Source organism: Thunnus thynnus, chromosome 12 (genome assembly GCF_963924715.1).
Source record: "Thunnus thynnus chromosome 12, fThuThy2.1, whole genome shotgun sequence".
Lineage (NCBI taxonomy): Eukaryota > Metazoa > Chordata > Actinopteri > Scombriformes > Scombridae > Thunnus > Thunnus thynnus.
Window position 1 is genome coordinate 6,562,520 of NC_089528.1, and position 19,636 is coordinate 6,582,155.

At 36.7% G+C, this 19,636-nt stretch overlaps 1 protein-coding gene across 2 annotated transcripts; it reads left to right on the forward strand.

Moving 5' to 3' along the window:
• The first annotated feature begins 145 nt into the window (after positions 1-145).
• On the forward strand, positions 146-19,080 carry lyn (LYN proto-oncogene, Src family tyrosine kinase). Of its 2 annotated transcripts, none has more exons than XM_067604993.1 (13): positions 146-382; positions 5,985-6,061; positions 6,586-6,628; positions 7,983-8,088; positions 8,657-8,755; positions 8,930-9,033; positions 9,186-9,335; positions 10,023-10,175; positions 12,901-13,083; positions 13,328-13,404; positions 15,317-15,470; positions 16,120-16,251; positions 17,542-19,080. In XM_067604993.1, the coding sequence occupies exons 2-13, from the start codon at positions 5,990-5,992 to the stop codon at positions 17,742-17,744; spliced, it is 1,476 nt and encodes a 491-aa protein (XP_067461094.1). In that variant the 5' UTR covers positions 146-382; positions 5,985-5,989; the 3' UTR covers positions 17,745-19,080. The 2 variants fall into 2 exon arrangements, with proteins under 2 accessions (XP_067461094.1, XP_067461093.1); XM_067604992.1 differs by having other exon boundaries at positions 149-382; positions 5,985-6,121.
• Positions 19,081-19,636: the final 556 nt, after the last annotated feature.

Consider the following 19,636-nt stretch of genomic DNA (forward strand, 5'->3'; position numbering starts at 1 on the left):
TGTAAAACTGTGCTGTTCGTATTTCCTCATATAAAGAACTAAAAGACCATCTGTCCGCTACGCCCTGGTGTGTGTGTGCGTGTGTGTGTGTGTGTGCGCGCGCATTTGTGTGTGTTGCCGATTATGCAAATAATCATTAGACAATTGTACCAGGAAGTTTCAGTAAGAAAGAAAAATCCCCGGACAGTTTCACTGAAGTTCCTCATTCTGGAGGGTAACAGTCCGTGTCCACCAGTTGACCCACTTGTCAGATCAAATACCACTAGTCTGTCAGTCAGCTCAATCTGATGAACAACTCAGGCAAGAAATCTGAGGACTGAAAACTTCTTCACAGTGGATTAACTGTTTCCTTAACCGGGGATATATATACACACACAAAAAGGTAAGAACAAATGCGAGTGAAGTGTGAATGAAACCAGCTGGAGATGTGTGTCAAGTCGTTGTGCGCTATCAACATCTGTTGATACACACTCACAGACACATACAGTAGGAGACTGAAAAAGATTGCAAGAGTTTGATTTATGGAATAAAATCTGGTGTGACTGTATAAAGTACTTATGGGTGTATTTACTGAGACTTTATTATATGGCTACTGATTTGAATTATGTAAAAAACTTGTTTATTAGTATTGTTCCAGTTATCTTTTCTGTTGAAGATTAAAGAATAGTTATACCCTCAGATAACGGCATAGATAGTTTTATGATATTTTAAGCATGTTTTGTCATGATTTTAAACAACACCTCTTATGGAAAGCATATTTTTCAAACTAATCATCAGTTTAACTTTTTTCTTTTTTAAAATTTTGATGCAGATTTAACAGTAAGTGGCAACATCTAGTGAATAGCATAAGATTAGTTAGTTAGTTATACTCAAATTCAACAGGAAATTACATTTGGAAAGTATCTCCTCTCCTCTTGTCTGTCTCCTTTTGTTTCTTCACCATTCCTGTCTATGGCTCAGTCCATTATTAAAGGAGGAAGTCTGTGTGGTGGTCATACCATAGTGCCCTATGTGTGTGTGTGTGTGTGTGTGTCTGTGTGTTGGCTCCTAATCTGTTCACTCACTCAGTTTCCGGCTGTTTGCTGACTGTCAAGTTAAAAATATAACAGAGGCACTGAACCAACTAAGCACATAACAACCCAGCGTCAAACTGCCAAACACTTGGTTACAACACTTTTGTTCACCAACACTTTGTTCATTTTATACACATGTTGTCTCTTTTTGTTGGAATTATTAAGTGTCATTTCAGTTCATAAACCTCTATTTAGACAAGTGAAGAACACAATGAGCGCCAATTCAGGTTTTTTAGGTGTGCCCTTTTTCTGTTTGCCATTAGGGTGATTGTGCTTGAACCTTTTTTTCCTAACTCTTGTCCAAACAATCATGAGAACGGTCATCTCAGGTCATCTTGGTCCAGTTTTGCAGCCCTGCACTGCACCATCCTGCTGCTTGAATATCTTCGAGGACAATAACCGCTATTGTTTTGCATACTATCAATCAAAACTGTATCATGAACTGTATTTCCTTAGGAACAAAAGTTCCATTGTGTGGTAGATATGTGTAAAGGTGTGTAACTTTATGATGCTATTACATGAGGTTGACATTTGTGGTTGTAAGTGAAATGTTTCAACAGTATTTTATGGAGTGCAGTGAAATGTACATGGTCATGGACATTCATGGTCCTTTCTGCATTGTAATTGCATTGGTTATCTATTAACTTTTCATGTAGCCCCATTATCAGGTCAAAATATGAACCTGTCCAATACTTCAATTTAAAACTAATCACATTGCCATCAGCCTCAGCTGTACTTTGGGGTTAGTGATGTGAAGCCTATCAAATGTTAGCATGCTAACTTGCTAAACTAAGATGTTGAACATATTAAACATTAAATCTGCTAATCATCAGCATGTTAGCATCGTCACTTTGAGTTTGTTAGCATGCTGACGATAGCATTTAGCTCAAAGCATGGCTGTGGCTACATACAACACAGAGCTGCTAGCTAACTCTTGTCTAAACAGTCAGATTCAGGTCAGCCCAGTTCAGTCCTTCAGAACTGCATTGACTTCTGCCACCTGAATCGCTTTGAGGACAATAACCACTCTTGTTTTGCATACTACTGCATCACAAACTTATGGTAATTTCCTTAGCAACAATTGTACCATTGTGTGGTAATAGGGGAAGTGTACAGGTGTGCTAAGGGCTTTTGGAGGCCTAAAAGCAACAGGTTCTGATGTTTTTGCTTTTATTGTACAGTACGTTACTCTGTTGATTCTGACTGATGTTTGACCTGTGACTAACTTTTCTGATTGGCCTACAATAGAGGGGCCATTTACTGTTAGAGTCACTGTACCTTTGTAACTTTAAACAGTTAAACATGTCCTCGTCTTTTAAAGAGTATTTATTGGCCCTCAGGACTAGCAAGCGGAGCAACAGTTGTTTTCCTAGTTTTAGAAAACAGGTGTTGATTTACAGTAGATATGTACTTCTGCTGCTGTGCTTCAATTTACCTGCATGCTTTCAATAAAGTTTATCTTATCTTATCTTCGGTCATAACCTTGTTGTGAAGTCACGCATCTTTGGTCATTATCTCATTTTAAAATTGCAAAGGTCACCAATAATTTTTTTTTTTTTTTACATGCCAAAGATCATTCCAGCACATAATCTTATTAGTATGTTATAATAATTACTTTGATTTCTATCTATATCACCTGTATTCCTGTTTATCTTTATTGTGATCTCTCTTTATTGCTGCTTTATTGTTTTTAATAACCTATATAGCAATATATACATCAGCCAGAAAATATGTGGAAAAGCGCATTTCTGCTCTGTTTGAATTGAAACTTATATCATGACTGCTGGTATTAATACATTTTAATAATCAGTAATGACAATAACATCAATAAGGTGATAATTCACACACAAAGACTGAACTAGGAGAATAAGCAAAGAAGAATGTTAGGCGCAAATCTCTCAAGATTATGTCATTTAGTTTAACCTTTACCAAAAACCAAAACTAACTTAAGTAAATGGAATAGACCAAAGGCAGGAAAATGGTAAAATAGTGAGTTAAGAAAATAGAAAAGCATAGCTTGAGCAAATGAAAAAAGACACAATTATTGAGGAAGTAAACACTGAGGATATAACCTATTCTATTCTAGATTAATCAAGATGACTAACCAAGTCGTTAAACACACTCCAGTGGGTCCAACATTTGCACAAATGTACCTGGTTTCCCTAAGGAAGAAACAGCTTTTTCAGAATGTCAACTTAGATTTTTTTTTTTTTTTAAACAGTTTTACATATTCTATGTCTGCATTGTGTAGAACATCCTCATTATGTTTCTTTCCAGACAAACAGTATTATTAAAACCACATGCTATGCCAGGAACAGTACCACATAATATCCTTTGCAAATTGCTCTCATTGCTAAAATTGGCGCATGGAATGAGTTTATTAACTCTACACTTTAGCAAGGTGCATGTTTGGGGATGTGTTTCACAATTTCCCTAAAACCAACAATGCAGCAGGTGACAATAGAATGTGTCCTAATAAATAGAATGCCTTCCCCTTTTTTTTTGTTTTTTTATTTTGTGTGGCTTCTATGTGATAGTTGAGAGTGCAGAGTGAGACATGAAAAGTCTGCAGCTGGAATGATGAAAATGAGATGAAAATAAAGAAGTTCCTTATCTATTATTTTCTATTCTTTTGGTCGAATAGATCTTGATCAGATCATGATACATATCAAACATATACAAAATAGTACTACCAGGAGAAGTGGAGCCATCAATTATTAGTTAACACACTTGAGGTGTTAAGATAACAATAGACTGCTTTGGAAATGATTCAAAATTTCACTTTTAAATATTACTTAAAATATAAACAAAATTATATTATTTATTTAATTTATAATGTATACATGTGTATATATACGTATGTGTGTATGTATGTATATATGTATATGTACATATATATATATACATATGTAGAGAGGTCTTTCTTAAGATTTAATAAAAACCTATTCTATGCCCACCCAAAAGAATAGACCCCCAAACACCTAAACACTGAAACATATCCTTGTGATACTGGATAATCCGACAAATAAAAGGCAAAACATATACATCAAGGACATGGCAGAATGATCTGACAAAAACTCAGGTACAAAACTGTCACAAATAGAGGTATGATCCATTATCATTAGGCTGCTGCCATTAGTCTACTATAAGTACTATAAACATATCCATATCAAACTCATCATTAAGTGGTATCTTTGTGGTGTCTTTTGTCTTTCTCTTATGCCTCTTTTATAATGCTTTTATTGAAATGTCACCTTTCATCACACAGGAAACATCAAGAGACTTTAAGTATGTTTGTGGCTTCCTGCTGATTGGGCAAAACAACTTGAAGTCACAATAATTTACATTAAATTACATTTTCATCAGTATTGTTCTAATAAGGATCAAAATCGCTGCCAATTAAAAGTATATTGTGCTTATACTGGACAATTTCTATGCCAAGAAACATAGAATTGTGCGAAAGGTCTCAGAAACATTCTCTCAGTACATTCTTGATTTTGCTAATGCCTCCTTGAACAATCACTCTCAGGCTTTGTGTTACTGTAGTTTCTTGCAAAACACAGATATATGAGGTGCCCTGGTGACCTACATAACTGCAAAGTCCACAGTCTTGGGTGTGGGACATTTATTGCATGTCATAACCCTCTGTCTTCCTGTGTTTCCTGTCTCTCTCCACTGAAGTTCAAATAAAAAATATTCTCACCTCCTACTCTATCGCCTACAAAATGTAAATGCGTAATGTGTAAATGCTACCAATAATACAATTTGGAAGATAAATGATTGCTTAATAATTGTAGGGAGGAGATCGGGTAGACAGCCCATAACTCTGACACCAGAGACACTGGAGTGTTTGTATCTAACCCTAACCCTAACTATTTCTGGTTTTGTATCCTGTCTTGTCCTTCAAATCAACATTGAATTTTTCTGTATTTAACCAAGATCACAATCTTTTCCTAACCTTAACCACGTGATATGAGTTGCCTGAACATAACCATTAATAACACTTCAGTTGCCAGGAGTGGATATTGTATTAAAACTAATGTTTTAAAGACACATTCAATACAAACATTTCCTTGTTATGTCAAAAAAAATGTTAGCTGGGCACTGTAACATTTCCTACAAACCATATTTGTTATTTCAAAAAGGATAGGATACAGGGTTGAATGTGCAGGGGTGTTTTTGTGCGTACTGCAAGGATTTACTTCTGCTCAGATTTCACTGCCACACAATCTGTTACGATCTCAGCCCAGTTTTTGAGGAAATATGTCTATTCTAGACAGTTTTGTTCCTCACAGTTTATGTCTGATGCCAGCGTTGAGTGCCAATACAGGAAGTTGTGGGACCTATGGGTGTGGAGATTGGGGTGGTGGATGGATATCATCATCCAGTATTGATGTTCTTGGTTGGTAAACAGGGATATAGTTGGTTAATCTATATCTCAAAAGACCAGTTTATATACACCATTGCAACTGTTAGTTCCCTGTGTATCTTAAAGGCTCTACTCACCCTTCATATCACACACTTAATGACAAAAGTACTGACCAACAAGTAGTAAAAAAAGACTTATTTGGACTACAAACATAGCTGTTAGGTATTTTAGGTATTGGACATGTTTACTACTGCTCATGTTGTGACTTAATGATCAGGTGTGGGATTTAGATCAAGAGGTGATTAGGACCTTATAACATTATCATAATCAATCTGTGACTTTTAAAAATCTGTGTAACTGATCTGTGTACAGAACATTCACATTTTGAGCACATACAGTCATTTGTAGGCTGATGATGTCAGCAGGAGCTGAAAAGTCACAGGTGCTTGGCACCACACATTTTAAGTGTTTGCTTCAGCAGCTATAAGTGGTAAACACGTAACAGTCCAGTTCACTCTTCCTTTTCTCACTTCCTCATGCAGGCAGAATGGGTTGTATAAAATCCACGCTGAGCGAAGGGCTGGGCGGAGGTGTGGAGGGGAAGATCAGCCAGCAGACTGTACGTACCGAGCAAACGCACTATGTCAGAGACCCCACCTCCAATACTAAAAACAACATAGTAAGTTGTGAGACAGCTGGGTAAAATATCACTAATAGACAATAAGACACTCATTTCTGCTCTCTGAGATAACTTCAACAAAGTGGTATTTGCCCAAAATGATTGGGTTGCTTTAAAACTGTTAAAACTGTTTAGCCTGAATCTTCATTAAATGGACAATTTTCTGAAAGTAACATTGTTCAGTCAATTCTCTAGGGAGCCTTTTACAATTCAGATAAACCCTTTTCTATGGAATCAGTTAAATAATGACTCAAGTGTTTCCTATAGAACAGCATTTCCACTTCTCACATATGATGAGGGAAATTAACAGATTGTGAAAGTCTGTAGCCCACAAGTAGAATCACTGTTCAAAGATAGATAGATAGATGAAAGACACTACAATTATCATGTTAGAGACATTTCTTGTTTTATGTGTTGTCATATCCTTTACATTGTAAGTTAAACATATTCATCCACTGTTGCAGAATAACTCCCTGTTGCCTGGCCAGGTCTTTCAAAAGATGGAAGGTATGACTATGTCTTTCTTTCTTTCTTTCTTTTCTTTCTTTCTTTCTTTTTCTTTCTGTCATCCTGTTTTACTTACTTTTTACTTACTTTCTTTATTACTTTCTTTAGTATTGGTGTAAAAATGTAGTATTTCAAAAGTAAAAAGTGGCATAAGTCTTTCAGTTCTGGTAGTTTTAGCAGTGCTGCACAGCTGCCCCATTAGCTGAAAGAATGAAAGCAAACAGAGGCTATAGCAGGAAGTAGCTTTGCTTTGTTTTTACATGTGGAGCCTTTCTAAAAGCACACTACAATGTTACTCATTATGACACCTGCAATAAAAGAAAATGCCTGAACTTGCTGAACTGAACTGGGTGATGTAGCTAGCTAGATCACAAGCCTTCCTAGCTGTTTATTTACCCTCACACTGGAAGCAAATGTTAATGCTAATGTAACCATAAAGGATAAGATTTTTACAAGTATATCTTAATACAGTAGTCACATGCGAGTTACTGGTCACTGTGCTTATTCTTGCTGGCTGTGAAGCTATTTACTTCACTTTGACAAAGCCAAACCTAATATCACACCAGTCTGACTTAGCCAAATTAATTAGGTATATATCTTCCAAAATTACAGCCATCTCAGCACACAGTTCCCTCTTTGTGTTACTCCTAATGTCAAAGCTCACTCAGAAAACATTGTCTGTAGACACAAAAAGAACTTTTAACTTTGTAAAATACCAATTTGATTGAGCTAACTCAGACAGCTGAAGCCTCATATTAGCCTTGAAAATCTGAACACTACATTAACATTAAGCTACTGAATATCCAGATAGAAGGACTAGAGACCTAGCTACACCATCCAGGCTAAAGTAACAATTTTTGTGTATTTTATGAGCTTTCTGTACTGTGTGGAGTCTACAGTGAAAACAAATCGATAAGTTAAAAAAACACATGAAAGTATTAATGTATGTGAAACTAAATTATGAGAATAAATAAAAAATAAATGTGATTCATTACTAACAGAAAGACTAATACTATTCCAGATGTTGGCTTGATTTAAATTTTCAGAGTCAACTCAGACATCAGTAGGGGAACATGCCCCCTAGATATCCTCAGTAACACATCAACAGTCGCACTATTTAGATGAGGTCACTCTGATTGTCCAACAGCATGACCACATGCCCTCTTTAGTCAAACTTTGTCTTATCATTTCCTCAACCTTTGTCTTAGTATGAATGCTTGCTCTGGATTACGGCACATACTCTAGTAATAATACAGGGCATACTGTTCTTGCTATTGGTAATTGAGCTGTGAGCCTATTTATTTTGTAGTACAGTATTTAACATGTCAATAAACTTGTCTCTTTCCTCTCTTAGAGCAAAGTGGGGCTGGTAAAATAGTGGTCAGCCTTTATCCGTACGAAGCTGTGCACCAAGATGACTTAGGATTCAAGAAAGGAGAAAAGATGAAAATCCTAGAGGAGTGAGTGTCTGATGTTGATGTTAGACTGATTCAACGTCAGGAAATGTCATTCATTCATTCATTTATAGTGTGCATCATGTGAGGCAAGAACCAATGATGAAAGCTTGAACAAGCTATGAAATGGAGCACTATTTAAACAGCATACCATGAGGAAACTGACAGGGTCAGGTACAGTTCACTCTGACAGCTTCAAATTTACCAGAGTTGCTGGTCGATCTGTATTACAGACTCTTGCGTCACCAAAATTTGGTCAGACTCACAGAACGTACTTTAGATTCTAGTGGACATCTAAAAGTTTCAAAAGATACCGATATATTTCAGGTTAAATTTGAAGAAATACTAAATAAAGATATCCCAGGATGAGATTTCAATTTGTTCTAATGTTGCATCCATTAAAGTGGATTTTTTTCTATTGTAAAGGAAAATTAAGGTAGAAATAATGAAAAATGGGGTTCAGGAGGCTATTCAGACATTTAAGGATATCTAAGTTTTACAGAAGATGCATTTTTATTACTGGCAATCAAAAAACAAAAACATTTGCGCTTAAATAAATTGATATTTATTACAGACATGGTGAGTGGTGGAAAGCAAGGTCCCTAACATCTAACAGAGAAGGATTCATCCCGTCCAATTATGTCGCCCAAGTTGACACCATGGAAACAGAAGAGTGAGTAAATTATTTAATAATTTCCCCGATTTAATCTAGCAATCACAAAGGAGGATTTGTAAGGTTTAAGACAGCCATGGTGCAATTTGTTAAAACAGGTGTAAGGTCAATATCAGTATAAGGAACATATCTAGTTTGGATATTCAGTCTGTTTCTTGATTCTGTTCATTGCAGGTGGTTTTTCAAGGACATCACGAGAAAGGATGCAGAAAGGCAGCTGTTGGCGCCGGCAAACAAACCAGGGTCTTATCTTATCAGGGAAAGTGAAACATCAAAAGGTATGGAAATGACAACAGCACTGAGAGACAGAGCCACATTCAAAACATTCCCCACTTTTACAATATGTGTCACAATATGAGTCACAGCTCCTGCCTCATTTAAATAATTTCAGTTTAATAATGTATCTTACTAGTTCTTAATTTCTCCACAGGAAGCTACTCATTGTCCATCCGAGACGTGGACGCCCAGGGGACAGATTCAGTTAAACACTATAAGATCAGGATGATGGATAATGGTGGTTACTACATCTCTCCTAAGATCTCCTTCCTTGACATTGGCAGCATGATCAAACACTACCACAGTGAGTACAACTCTGAAATGGAAGTGCTTAATCTCCTTCATTTAAAAATGTGACTCCAACCTCTCATATATGTGATATTATTTTGTTGTAAGTTCTATAAATACCTTTACTTGTAATGAAAAATAAATTAAACGGGGGCTGGGGAGTTTTTGTGTAATCAACAAAAGTAATATGTGTAAACTGTTGCTCACCAAAACGTATTAGGAGCATCCTTGTAGTCTGACAAATATGTTGAATGCATTTCCTTCCTCAAGAGTTACATTAGAAGATTGCGGGTGGCAATTATTGTAGCTTAGCTTAGCACAAAGACTAGAAGCAGGGGGAAACAGCTAGCCTGGCCTAAAAAAAAACCTACCTTCATAGCTAACTAATATAGTATTGTGTTTGTTTAATATGAATACAGAAAAGTTAAATTGCTTGTTGTAGCCTAGGTGGAGTTTGGTGCTAGAGCTGTTTCTTGGTGAACAGCGGCCAAGTGCAATGGCTTCCTGAAGTCTACATTGGTTTCCTGGCAACCTAGAAAAGACAGGTTTGCTGGTTGCCCCTGTTTCCCGTCGTAATGCTAAGCTAAGCTAATCACGTCCTAGCTCCAGCTCCATCCTTAATGCGCAGTCATGATGAGTTGATGTGTCATGTTAGTCATTATGTCACTCATTATGTGCTGTATGTGCACATGATCTTTTCCAGACAAAGCGGATGGCCTGTGTCGTAAACTGGACCGTCCATGTGTAAAACCCAAAGCTCAGAAGCCGTGGGATAAAGATGCCTGGGAGATTTCCAAAGATTCTATTAAGATGGTGAAGAAACTAGGAGCAGGGCAGTTTGGAGAAGTCTGGATGGGTGAGTACAGGAAGGAGAAATTTCTTTTTTTTTTTTTTTAGCCTTTATTCAATCAGTAAAGTTGACCAGGAACAGCCTCTAAAGTCCAAGAAGGAGAAGGCATATTCCCCCCTAATGCATCCTGTTTAAATACTGACCAGTGCAACCACACTCTTCAACTACTGCCATCACTAAATCATGACGACATTCATTTTTTTAGACATCAGCATGATTACCAAGAAGACAAACTGCATGTCAGCTTCACAGTGTTTGTTCAGATTTCAAAGAAATTTTGAGAACGAAAACAGGAAGAAGACACGAAACCGAACTTAAAACTGTTCTTATTGTAAAAATGTAGGGCTGATGAATAAAACACAGCATTTGGACATAATGCCTTTTTCATACATAATGGATTTTATTTGATCAGTTATAAAGGGGAGCATAACTTGTTCAGTTTGTAACAGGTCAGAGGATTTCTAATTCCTTTCTTTGTTTTTTGTAAATTCAGAGCAGCAGAAGTGAAAAATACAGGGAAGTTCAATTTCCTCCTAATTAAAGCAAAACTTCCTTCTCTTGTTACCCATTAAGTTTGTTACAGTACATATATTTAGTCAAAACTGGCTGCTTTCACTGTAATCTGGGACCTGGGGAGTGTTATCAGTGTTATCATCTATACAGGAAATGTTGGAGTCTGAAGGGAGATTTGCATTGGACGTTTAACAGGGACACAGACACACACACACACACAGATATCAGACAGTGGTTTGTAGAGATGACTAATATAGAAACAAAGTTTTATTGCACAATTTTATGTGCAATCTCACTGTGGTCTGATGCTCACATACTTTACAGGGATTCAAGAATCAGCTTTTTTATTTGTATCTGCTGTTTTATTTTCTTATTTTTGCCTTAAAATGTATTTTTATAATTACAGTCTATGCATATACCACGCTGCCATTGCAGCTGTTTGAAACATGAGGGAAGTACATGACAACATAGTACTGAAAGTGCTGAGGTTTGAGTTATGTCTGTGGGTGGATAATGATGAGGAAGCAGGTGTGCCGTTTATTCTAAAATGGATAAGAACTGTAGGTTACTGTTTTTCTTTAATGATGACAGATAAATATGGATCCAGATAAGTTAGTTAAGAAAAACATGGTTATAAATGTTAAAAGATCAGATCCCGCTGGTTTTATCTCTACGGGTTGCTACGGCTGACTTAAACACTACAACGGTGTGATAGATTCACCACTGTGAAAAAAAGATATAACACGATAGTGATCTTCCAGTATCGTGGGGGTTATTGCCTTCATGGTTGAGTCCAAACTTAGCACAGTTCACCTGGCTCTGTCTGGGAATGCCCTCTTAGTTTCTCCTTCGACTCGTATCAGGACATTACATAAATATCCCACCAGTGCCACCAACAGCCCGAAGCCACTCTTCCTACTCCTCTTTGTCCTCCACCCTTTCACTGTTTCTGTAATCATCCCCAGCCCCAACCCAGTCTTAAAGGATGGGTTCACAACTCCTCCTGTTCATACTGACCATTAGAAGATCCCCTCCAAATACGCTTTCAATGTAAGTGATGGGTGACAAAATTCACAGTCCTTGTTTGGTGTAAAAATATATTTCAGAATTGATCAGAAGCTAATGTGAGGCTTCAGTCATCCGTGTTAATCAAATGAAATGAATATCTTCCAGAGTTTAAGTATTTTTAGCACAAAATTCCCTCTTTGTTTTTCCCCTGACAGTGTTTCTCTGTTGAGTGGCAGAGAGAAGATCGTCATAAAAAGAGGGAACTTTAAATAGGTGGAAACTTTGGAAGCATTAAACATTTAAATACATTTTTGCATAAAATGAAGCTTGTGGATTTTGTCCTCCGTCACTTACAGTGAAAGCACATTAAGAATGGGTCTTTTAACAGCCAGTATGAACAGGAAGAACAATTACAGCAAACGAAACTGCTTTCTATGTTCGTATGTGCACCTGACTGTCATTTTAAGACAGACTTGAAAAAGTGATCTTTTAATAGCACGATGCTGCTTAGCAAACTTACAGTAACAGAAAGATGCAACTGGAAATCTACAAACATATGCAGTATGATTCATATGACAGTCAGATGATAAAGCAGCATATGCAATGTTCAACCCAGGTTCATTAGAAAAGTATATACATATTTAACATGTATGTACTATATTTTTGCCCATAAAGGCTTCATCACAAAGCAGTCCCAAAAAGCATTAAAGAGATTCCTTTTGCAATATGCAACTGGTGATATTGTCTGTCCTGAATGATCAATAGAGGTAAATGTTAACAGTTTCATCTTCAGTGTATCATGACAGTAGTAAATATCCTACTGCACAGCAAGCTTGTGTGGTCAAACAGCAGCTGCTCTATGATAACATTTTTAGGTTAAATAAAATAAAAATAAAAAAATTGTCTGCAACATGACCTATATTCCAGATTTTACTAACATCACTTACTTTTTTGACAAACAACTGGTTGGTCTACAGTGGTGTTATGCATTATTGCTATACTGCATTGCAGTTTTCTCAGTTTTACTTCCTGTTATGTCTTTCACAGGCCACTAATCCGATATAATGGAATAATAATTAGTGTACAGTGTAATCCTGCTTTGGAGGTTTGTTTACAGACCATGTGTGCCATTTGATAAGGTTGCATGGAAATTTACTAACATTCTCTATCCCCCCCCCCCCCTCTCTTCCCTCACTTTCTGCACAATCAGCCTACTACAACAACATAACCAAAGTAGCCGTGAAGACGCTGAAGCCGGGCACCATGACGGTCGAAGCCTTCATGGATGAAGCCAACGTTATGAAGACACTGCAGCACGAGAGGCTGGTGCGGCTCTATGCTGTTGTCACCAAGACAGAGCCCATATACATCATCACTGAATTCATGGCGAATGGTAAAGAAAGATTCCTAGATCTTTACAATCAGTATCCATCAGTAAGAAGTGCAGATGTCAGATCAGCAGCTAGCGTTGTAACATATTCATATAATCATGCACTTGAGACATCCTTGAGACATGTTTCACAAAGGAGGATTTAGCCAGATAACTGTGAGAGGTGCTTTGAAATGTCCTATTAAGCATCATCAGATAGCCTGAACCCAACATTCAACATGATTTTTTGTCTTTTCTGGTCTTTCAGGGAGCCTACTAGACTTCTTAAAGAGTGACGAAGGGTGCAAATTGCAACTACCCAAACTCATCGATTTCTCGGCACAGGTGATCTCACATTTAGCACAATATCGGTCTTTTTTTTTTTTCACAGCTTTTTCTCACAGTTCACTCACCACATAGTTGTGAAACAGACATTACATCAATATTTCCATTGTTGAACCGAAAGCAGGAACCACAATCAAAAGTAAGAATCTGATCATCTGCCTTTGCTATGTGGCAAGATCACGTTGGGAGGGTTGGACGTTGATTTTTATAATAATAAGTGTTTTTGTAAGCAGGCAGAGCCAAAAGTCACTCTGACAAAGAAAATAAATGATTCGTTAATGTATATGTTTAGTAATCTCATATGCAGGTAAACTGACTCTAAAGCTAAATTAAAAAGGTGACAATAATGATGAATGACACGTCAGCTTTTGCCCTTAATGAAAATAACGGTTAACCTTTTGAATGATTGATAGCCTCCCAATACTTATATTGTTACCTTTGTGTTTTGATCAGTGTAACTGAGTGTAACTGAATTTTGGCTGAAAAATTATTTAATTTATTACTAGTATTTTTACTTAGAATTAAGTGGATATTTAGTAGTTTAGTAGTAGTTAGTGTTTTTGAAAATGATTAAGTCAATAAGATGTCAAAAATAATGACAAATGCCCACAAGAGCCAAATCCAAATGTGTCTTATGTCACTTTTTTCTTCTGGCCAAAAATCAAACCTCAGTGTGTTCAGTTGACAGTGAAATGAAAAAAAGAAAATGAAAAGCAACGATATTAACCTGTGCTGTAAATTGCAGCACTACAGTCTGAACCTGTAGGTTGAAGTGTTGGAAATCAATGTTCTTTTAAGTTTGATTGAGATTTTCAGTTTGTTTGAGTCACACATACGCCTGTCTGAGTCACACTGGTTCCTGCATTAGTGATTCACGTTCTTCACACTATTAATGATTTTGTATATGATATCATTTAGGCTTATAATATATGTTTTTAATGTCTGAAGCATTATGTGCTGTGTATTAGTGGCTGTTACATGGTTGTTGAATGAAGTTTGGTACAACACTCATATTGTACAGAGCACTTACTTTATGTACACTATCTTCAGTGTTGGAAAGTAAGTACATTTACAGTAAATTTACTCAGTACATTTACTCAAATACTGTACGTAAGTACAATTTTGAGTTACTTGTACTTTACTTGAGTATTTCCATCTGATTCTACTTTATACTTCCACTACATCTGTTTGACAGCTTTAGTCACTGTTCAGATGAAGATTTGACATAATGGATAATATAACAAGCTTTTAAAATACAACACATTGTTAAAGATGAAACCAGTGGTTTCAGCCTTTTTGGCTTTGACGTCTTACAAAAAGCAGTGTGTAGTCGGGGTCACATTTCACATGTCTATGAGTTGTTAACAGCTCCACCAAACAGTGATTTTTCCCTCTAAACTTCTCACATGCTTTCATTTCAATAAATGTTCAAATGATCCAATTTTTCACCAAAAATCAGAGATCAGAGAAAAAGTCCAAAAACTGAAAACAGATTTGTGTATCAGAACTTTTAATCATCTCACGACCCCTCAGATTTATCTGGTGACCCTTTGGAGGGGCCCGACCCCTAGGTTGGGAGCCACTGGACTAAACTTGCTAAATGTATATAAAGTAGTTGAAACTACAACATAACAGGCTGCTTACACACTGATGCTTCACTATTAATAATCTAATGATGTCATATATAATAATATATCAGTCAGAGGGACCAAACCACTACTTTTACTGCAATATTTTAATTACATCAAGCTCATAATACTTATGTACTTTTACTTACAGCTAGTAGGATTTTTCATGCAGGATTTTTACTTGTAATGGAGTATTTTTACATTGCTGTATTGGTACTTTTACCTGAGTAAAGGATCTGAATACTTCTTCCCCCACTAACTATCTTCTTCTCGTGCTGTTGCAGATAGCAGAGGGCATGGCGTACATAGAGAAGAAGAACTACATCCACAGAGACCTGAGAGCAGCTAATGTTCTGGTGTCAGAGAGCCTGCTCTGTAAAATAGCTGATTTTGGACTAGCAAGAGTCATAGAGGATGATGAGTACTCAGCCAGAGAGGGTAAGCTTTGTGTGTGTGTGTGTGTGTGTGTGCGTGTGTGTGTGTGTGTGTGTATCTTCAAGACTATGTTCTCTCTTCATTTTTGTCCAGTTTTCCCTACTGTCACAAAAAAAACCCCATCTGGTGTTTCTGACTAACTGAATACTTGTGACACACTAAAAATCACCTTTTGAAAGCTGGAAGCAAAATAGACTTATTTTGAAAGACCTTTTGGTTCAGTGTGAAGATTCAAATCATGCACACCCAGACCTCAATGACCAAGACCTGTGATGGTCTCAAACCTCACATAGAATCTATTTTCTCTCGTAGTCACAGTCTCGTGCACATCACTGTACAGAGAGATAGGAGGGAGAGAATGTGTGTATCTCTGTGTGGTGAGGTGGAACCTGACTGATCACTGATCTTGAACCAGAGGACATTGAAACTACTGTAATGGGAAAGTTAAAATTGAAATTAAATGTAAGTGCAAAAATAGTCTGAACCTTCCAGTGCGACTTTGGTATGAGGGAGTGTGTGGGAGAATGGATTCTTTTCATAGATGGTGTTAATTATATGTGTCACCTACAGATTTTTTAAATATCCTATTGAAATATAACCTTGTATTAAAGGTGACTATGTGTGTGTGTGTGTGTGTGTGTGTCATTTCCAGGAGCCAAATTCCCCATTAAGTGGACCGCTCCAGAGGCCATTAACTACGGCTCCTTCACCATCAAGTCAGACATGTGGTCCTTTGGAGTTCTGCTCTATGAGATTATCACCTTCGGGAAAATCCCCTACCCAGGTTAGCAGTAACAGAACTACATGACATTATTAGCTTTCAATGTGAAACATCAGCTGCCCAACTTAGTCAAATCAAACCAATCATTTTCAAAGTTACTGTCTTTTTGGTGCCAAAATGCTACTCTCTTGAAAAGAATGAATGATTACATTGAGAAAAACATGTTTCAATGTTTATTTGGTCACCTGACTATTGTTTTAAGACAGACTTAAAAAATTATGAACCTATCCTTTAATGGAATAGTAGCAGAAGTAGTATTAGAAGCTGTAATTGTAAAATTTGTGGCAAAAGTATTTTTTAATGTACCTGTTACCTGGGGCATAAAAAGGCTACTGCCCCCCTTCCTTTCTGTGCACTGTGATTCCTACTATACAACCTAACATTAGATGGCCTCAGGTTTGCTGTGTGACAGTTTGTTAAAAATGTTGGGTTTTTTTACCATTAAGATTTAATTAGTTTAAAAACAGTATCAGTATCAGCATCAAAATATACTTAAAATGCCGAAAGTAAAAGTACTCATTATGCAGAATGGCACGTTACAGAATAATATATATGACATTATTGGATTATAATTATTGATGCATTATTGTGAAAGCTTCACTAATGTTGCAGTTGGTAAAGGTGGGCTGATTTTAGCTACTTTCTATACTGCTGGGTAGCTGTCAAATAAATGTGGTGGAGTGAAAAATACAATATTTGTCTCCAAAATGTGGAGCAAAAGTATTACAGTAATTAGCAGAAAATTGAATTACTCAAGTAAAGTACCTCAAACCTGTACACAGTATCATATAAAATAATGAGGGTCTTGATGACAGATTTTGATATATATACATATATATATACGATATATATATTTTTAGTGTTGGGCGACACCTCAGGTGTCCTATATTCTCATTTGATGTTGTGGTTTAGGTGTAGTGGTGTGTGTTGTCATATTGCCAAGTAATATATTTACCAGAAACTAGTTGCAACCACAGTAAACCACAGGTCACCCAAGTGTCATATTACACTGGATTACTGCCCTCTACTGGTGAATTTTATTTTCTAAACTGCAAAGACACACTTTGATTACATGGAAATATTCCACTTAAGATAGTCTGTCAGTCTGTTCATTTTCTACTATTGCACTTAAATACTCAAGGTGCATATAAACAACAATTTCTACTCACTCTGTCACTGTTATTAGTTTCACTTCTTCTACTACAGTTTCGATGATCTCTTTCATGTAAGCTTGAGTATTTACTATGTGTGTTCCTCTGTTCACTTGTCCATGTCTGTGTGTGTTTTCCTCAGGTATGACTAAAGGAGAGGTGATGTCCTCGGTGCAACGTGGATACCGAATGCCGCGGCCTGACAACTGCCCCACCGAGCTGTACGACATCATGATGTCCTGCTGGAAGAACAAACCGGAAAACAGGCCCACCTTTGATTACATGCAGAGCGTCCTGGATGACTTCTACACAGCCACAGAGGGACAGTACCAGCAACAACCTTAGAGAGGGACGCATACTGTACAGAGAGACTCTGACATATGAAGACATTTCACTTGCTTGTTTTTGTATATATGACACATTCTGCACACAAATATATATACTGTATTTTTTGCCGTTGAGAATATATGCAAGCATAACCACGATACACTGTATTGTGGCCACTCAAAGTATATTTCAAATAAGTGCCATTTCAAATAACTGTGTGACAGATAGCATTTTTGTGTAGTTTAATCTCACGCCTAAGCATATCCTGAGGTGTATATGAGATGGATTTTTACACAAAATGGATAAAAACAGGTGAGCATTATATAGAACAGAGAGAGGGAGTCTTACTTGTGTTATTTTCTTTATACTTTTTGACACTAGTGACTGGACACTTATGTATTTTGACCAGATACTGTTTGTTCATTTTAAATATATTGTAGTGTACAGAGGGACAGAACAAAGTGCAGACATTGCAAAGGTAGGAGAGAACATACTGTAGGAAGGTTAGTGTCTTGATAGATTTCAGTGCATGTAAATAATGTGGCAAAATGGAAAAATGTCATATGCTGCATATAGAAATAGCTGTTAAAATCACTTATATTTACTGTTCTTAAACTCATTTAAAACAGTGCAAACATTTGTTGTACTGTAATTTGTTGTGGCCTTTTTCAAGCAGGGAACCTCAAAACTATCCCACAGGGGTGAAAGTAGCTTCACATTTCCATCTTTGTGGCATGGTACCGAGGGACAAATCATGCTCTATGAAATATTATGACTTTCCATTTTTTACATTCCAAATTAAATTATTTTATAAGCTGCTCCTCAACCTCCGTCTCCTTGTGAAATTAGCAAACATACTGTTGTTGCGCGTGACTGCTAATTTGGGTTTGTTGTTGTCGTTTCATCGATCACCTACTTCATATTGAAGTGCGGCTTTTTCTGTTTGTTTTTTGTTAGTTTGTTTGTTTTCTTCAGGGAGTAAATGTCCAATCACCTCTCTTCTCTTTATCTTGTCATCATTTCAAATATGGTCTTTTAAAATCAAGTGTGTAGTCTGGATTGAATATGTTGCTCTGGTTTGACTCTGTATACTCAAGAGTAAAAATAGCTTAAATTTAAACTGAACCTTAACTGTAAGAAGGAGAGGTACCCAGTTAATTGTGGGCTATTTTGAACATAAGGCTAGCTGAATGCATGAGCTGTTTGTCTGCCGTTTAATAATGACTTGATTTGTTTTTTTTTTGATTCGTATTGTACTGAGCTTTTGTCATTTGAATGTGTAAATGTTGTATGTACTAAAAATGCATAAAATAAATTTTATTCTGTGTTGGATGTCCACAACAAAGCAATCCTATATGACTGTGAATCTGTGAATTTGTCTCAAGAAAGAAAGAAAGAACAACAGAAAGAAAAAGAAAGACTTTGACTTTTGTCCTTTGATAAAAACAAGCTCCTACCCATTGAGAAAACCTGTAAAATAATAAAAAAAAAAAAATCACACCTCACAGAGGTGTGATATTGGAGGATGTGAAGGCCTTCCTCTTCACACCTTTGCCCTAAAGATGCAGCGCTTTATTTTCTCAGAATGGACAGTCTCAACTGGTGCGAAGGTACTTTTGTGTCTTTAATATGCAATCAAACAAAATAGGTTTGCAACCAAAAAATTAATTTGAGAGCAAAATTATCTACACTGTGTGATTAACCCATTACAACACCACACATCTTGAAACAAAAGCAATCTACATGCACCAGTTCAAACATAACATTCTTGCTATTACTAAGATGGAAGTTATGTGTAAACATAACTGCACATTGACTCTCTGTCTTCTCTGCTCCAGCTCTGTCCTCTCCATGGACTTCAAAACTTCCTTTTTCATTTACTAACTGTGGATGTTGCCAAGCTGTCACTC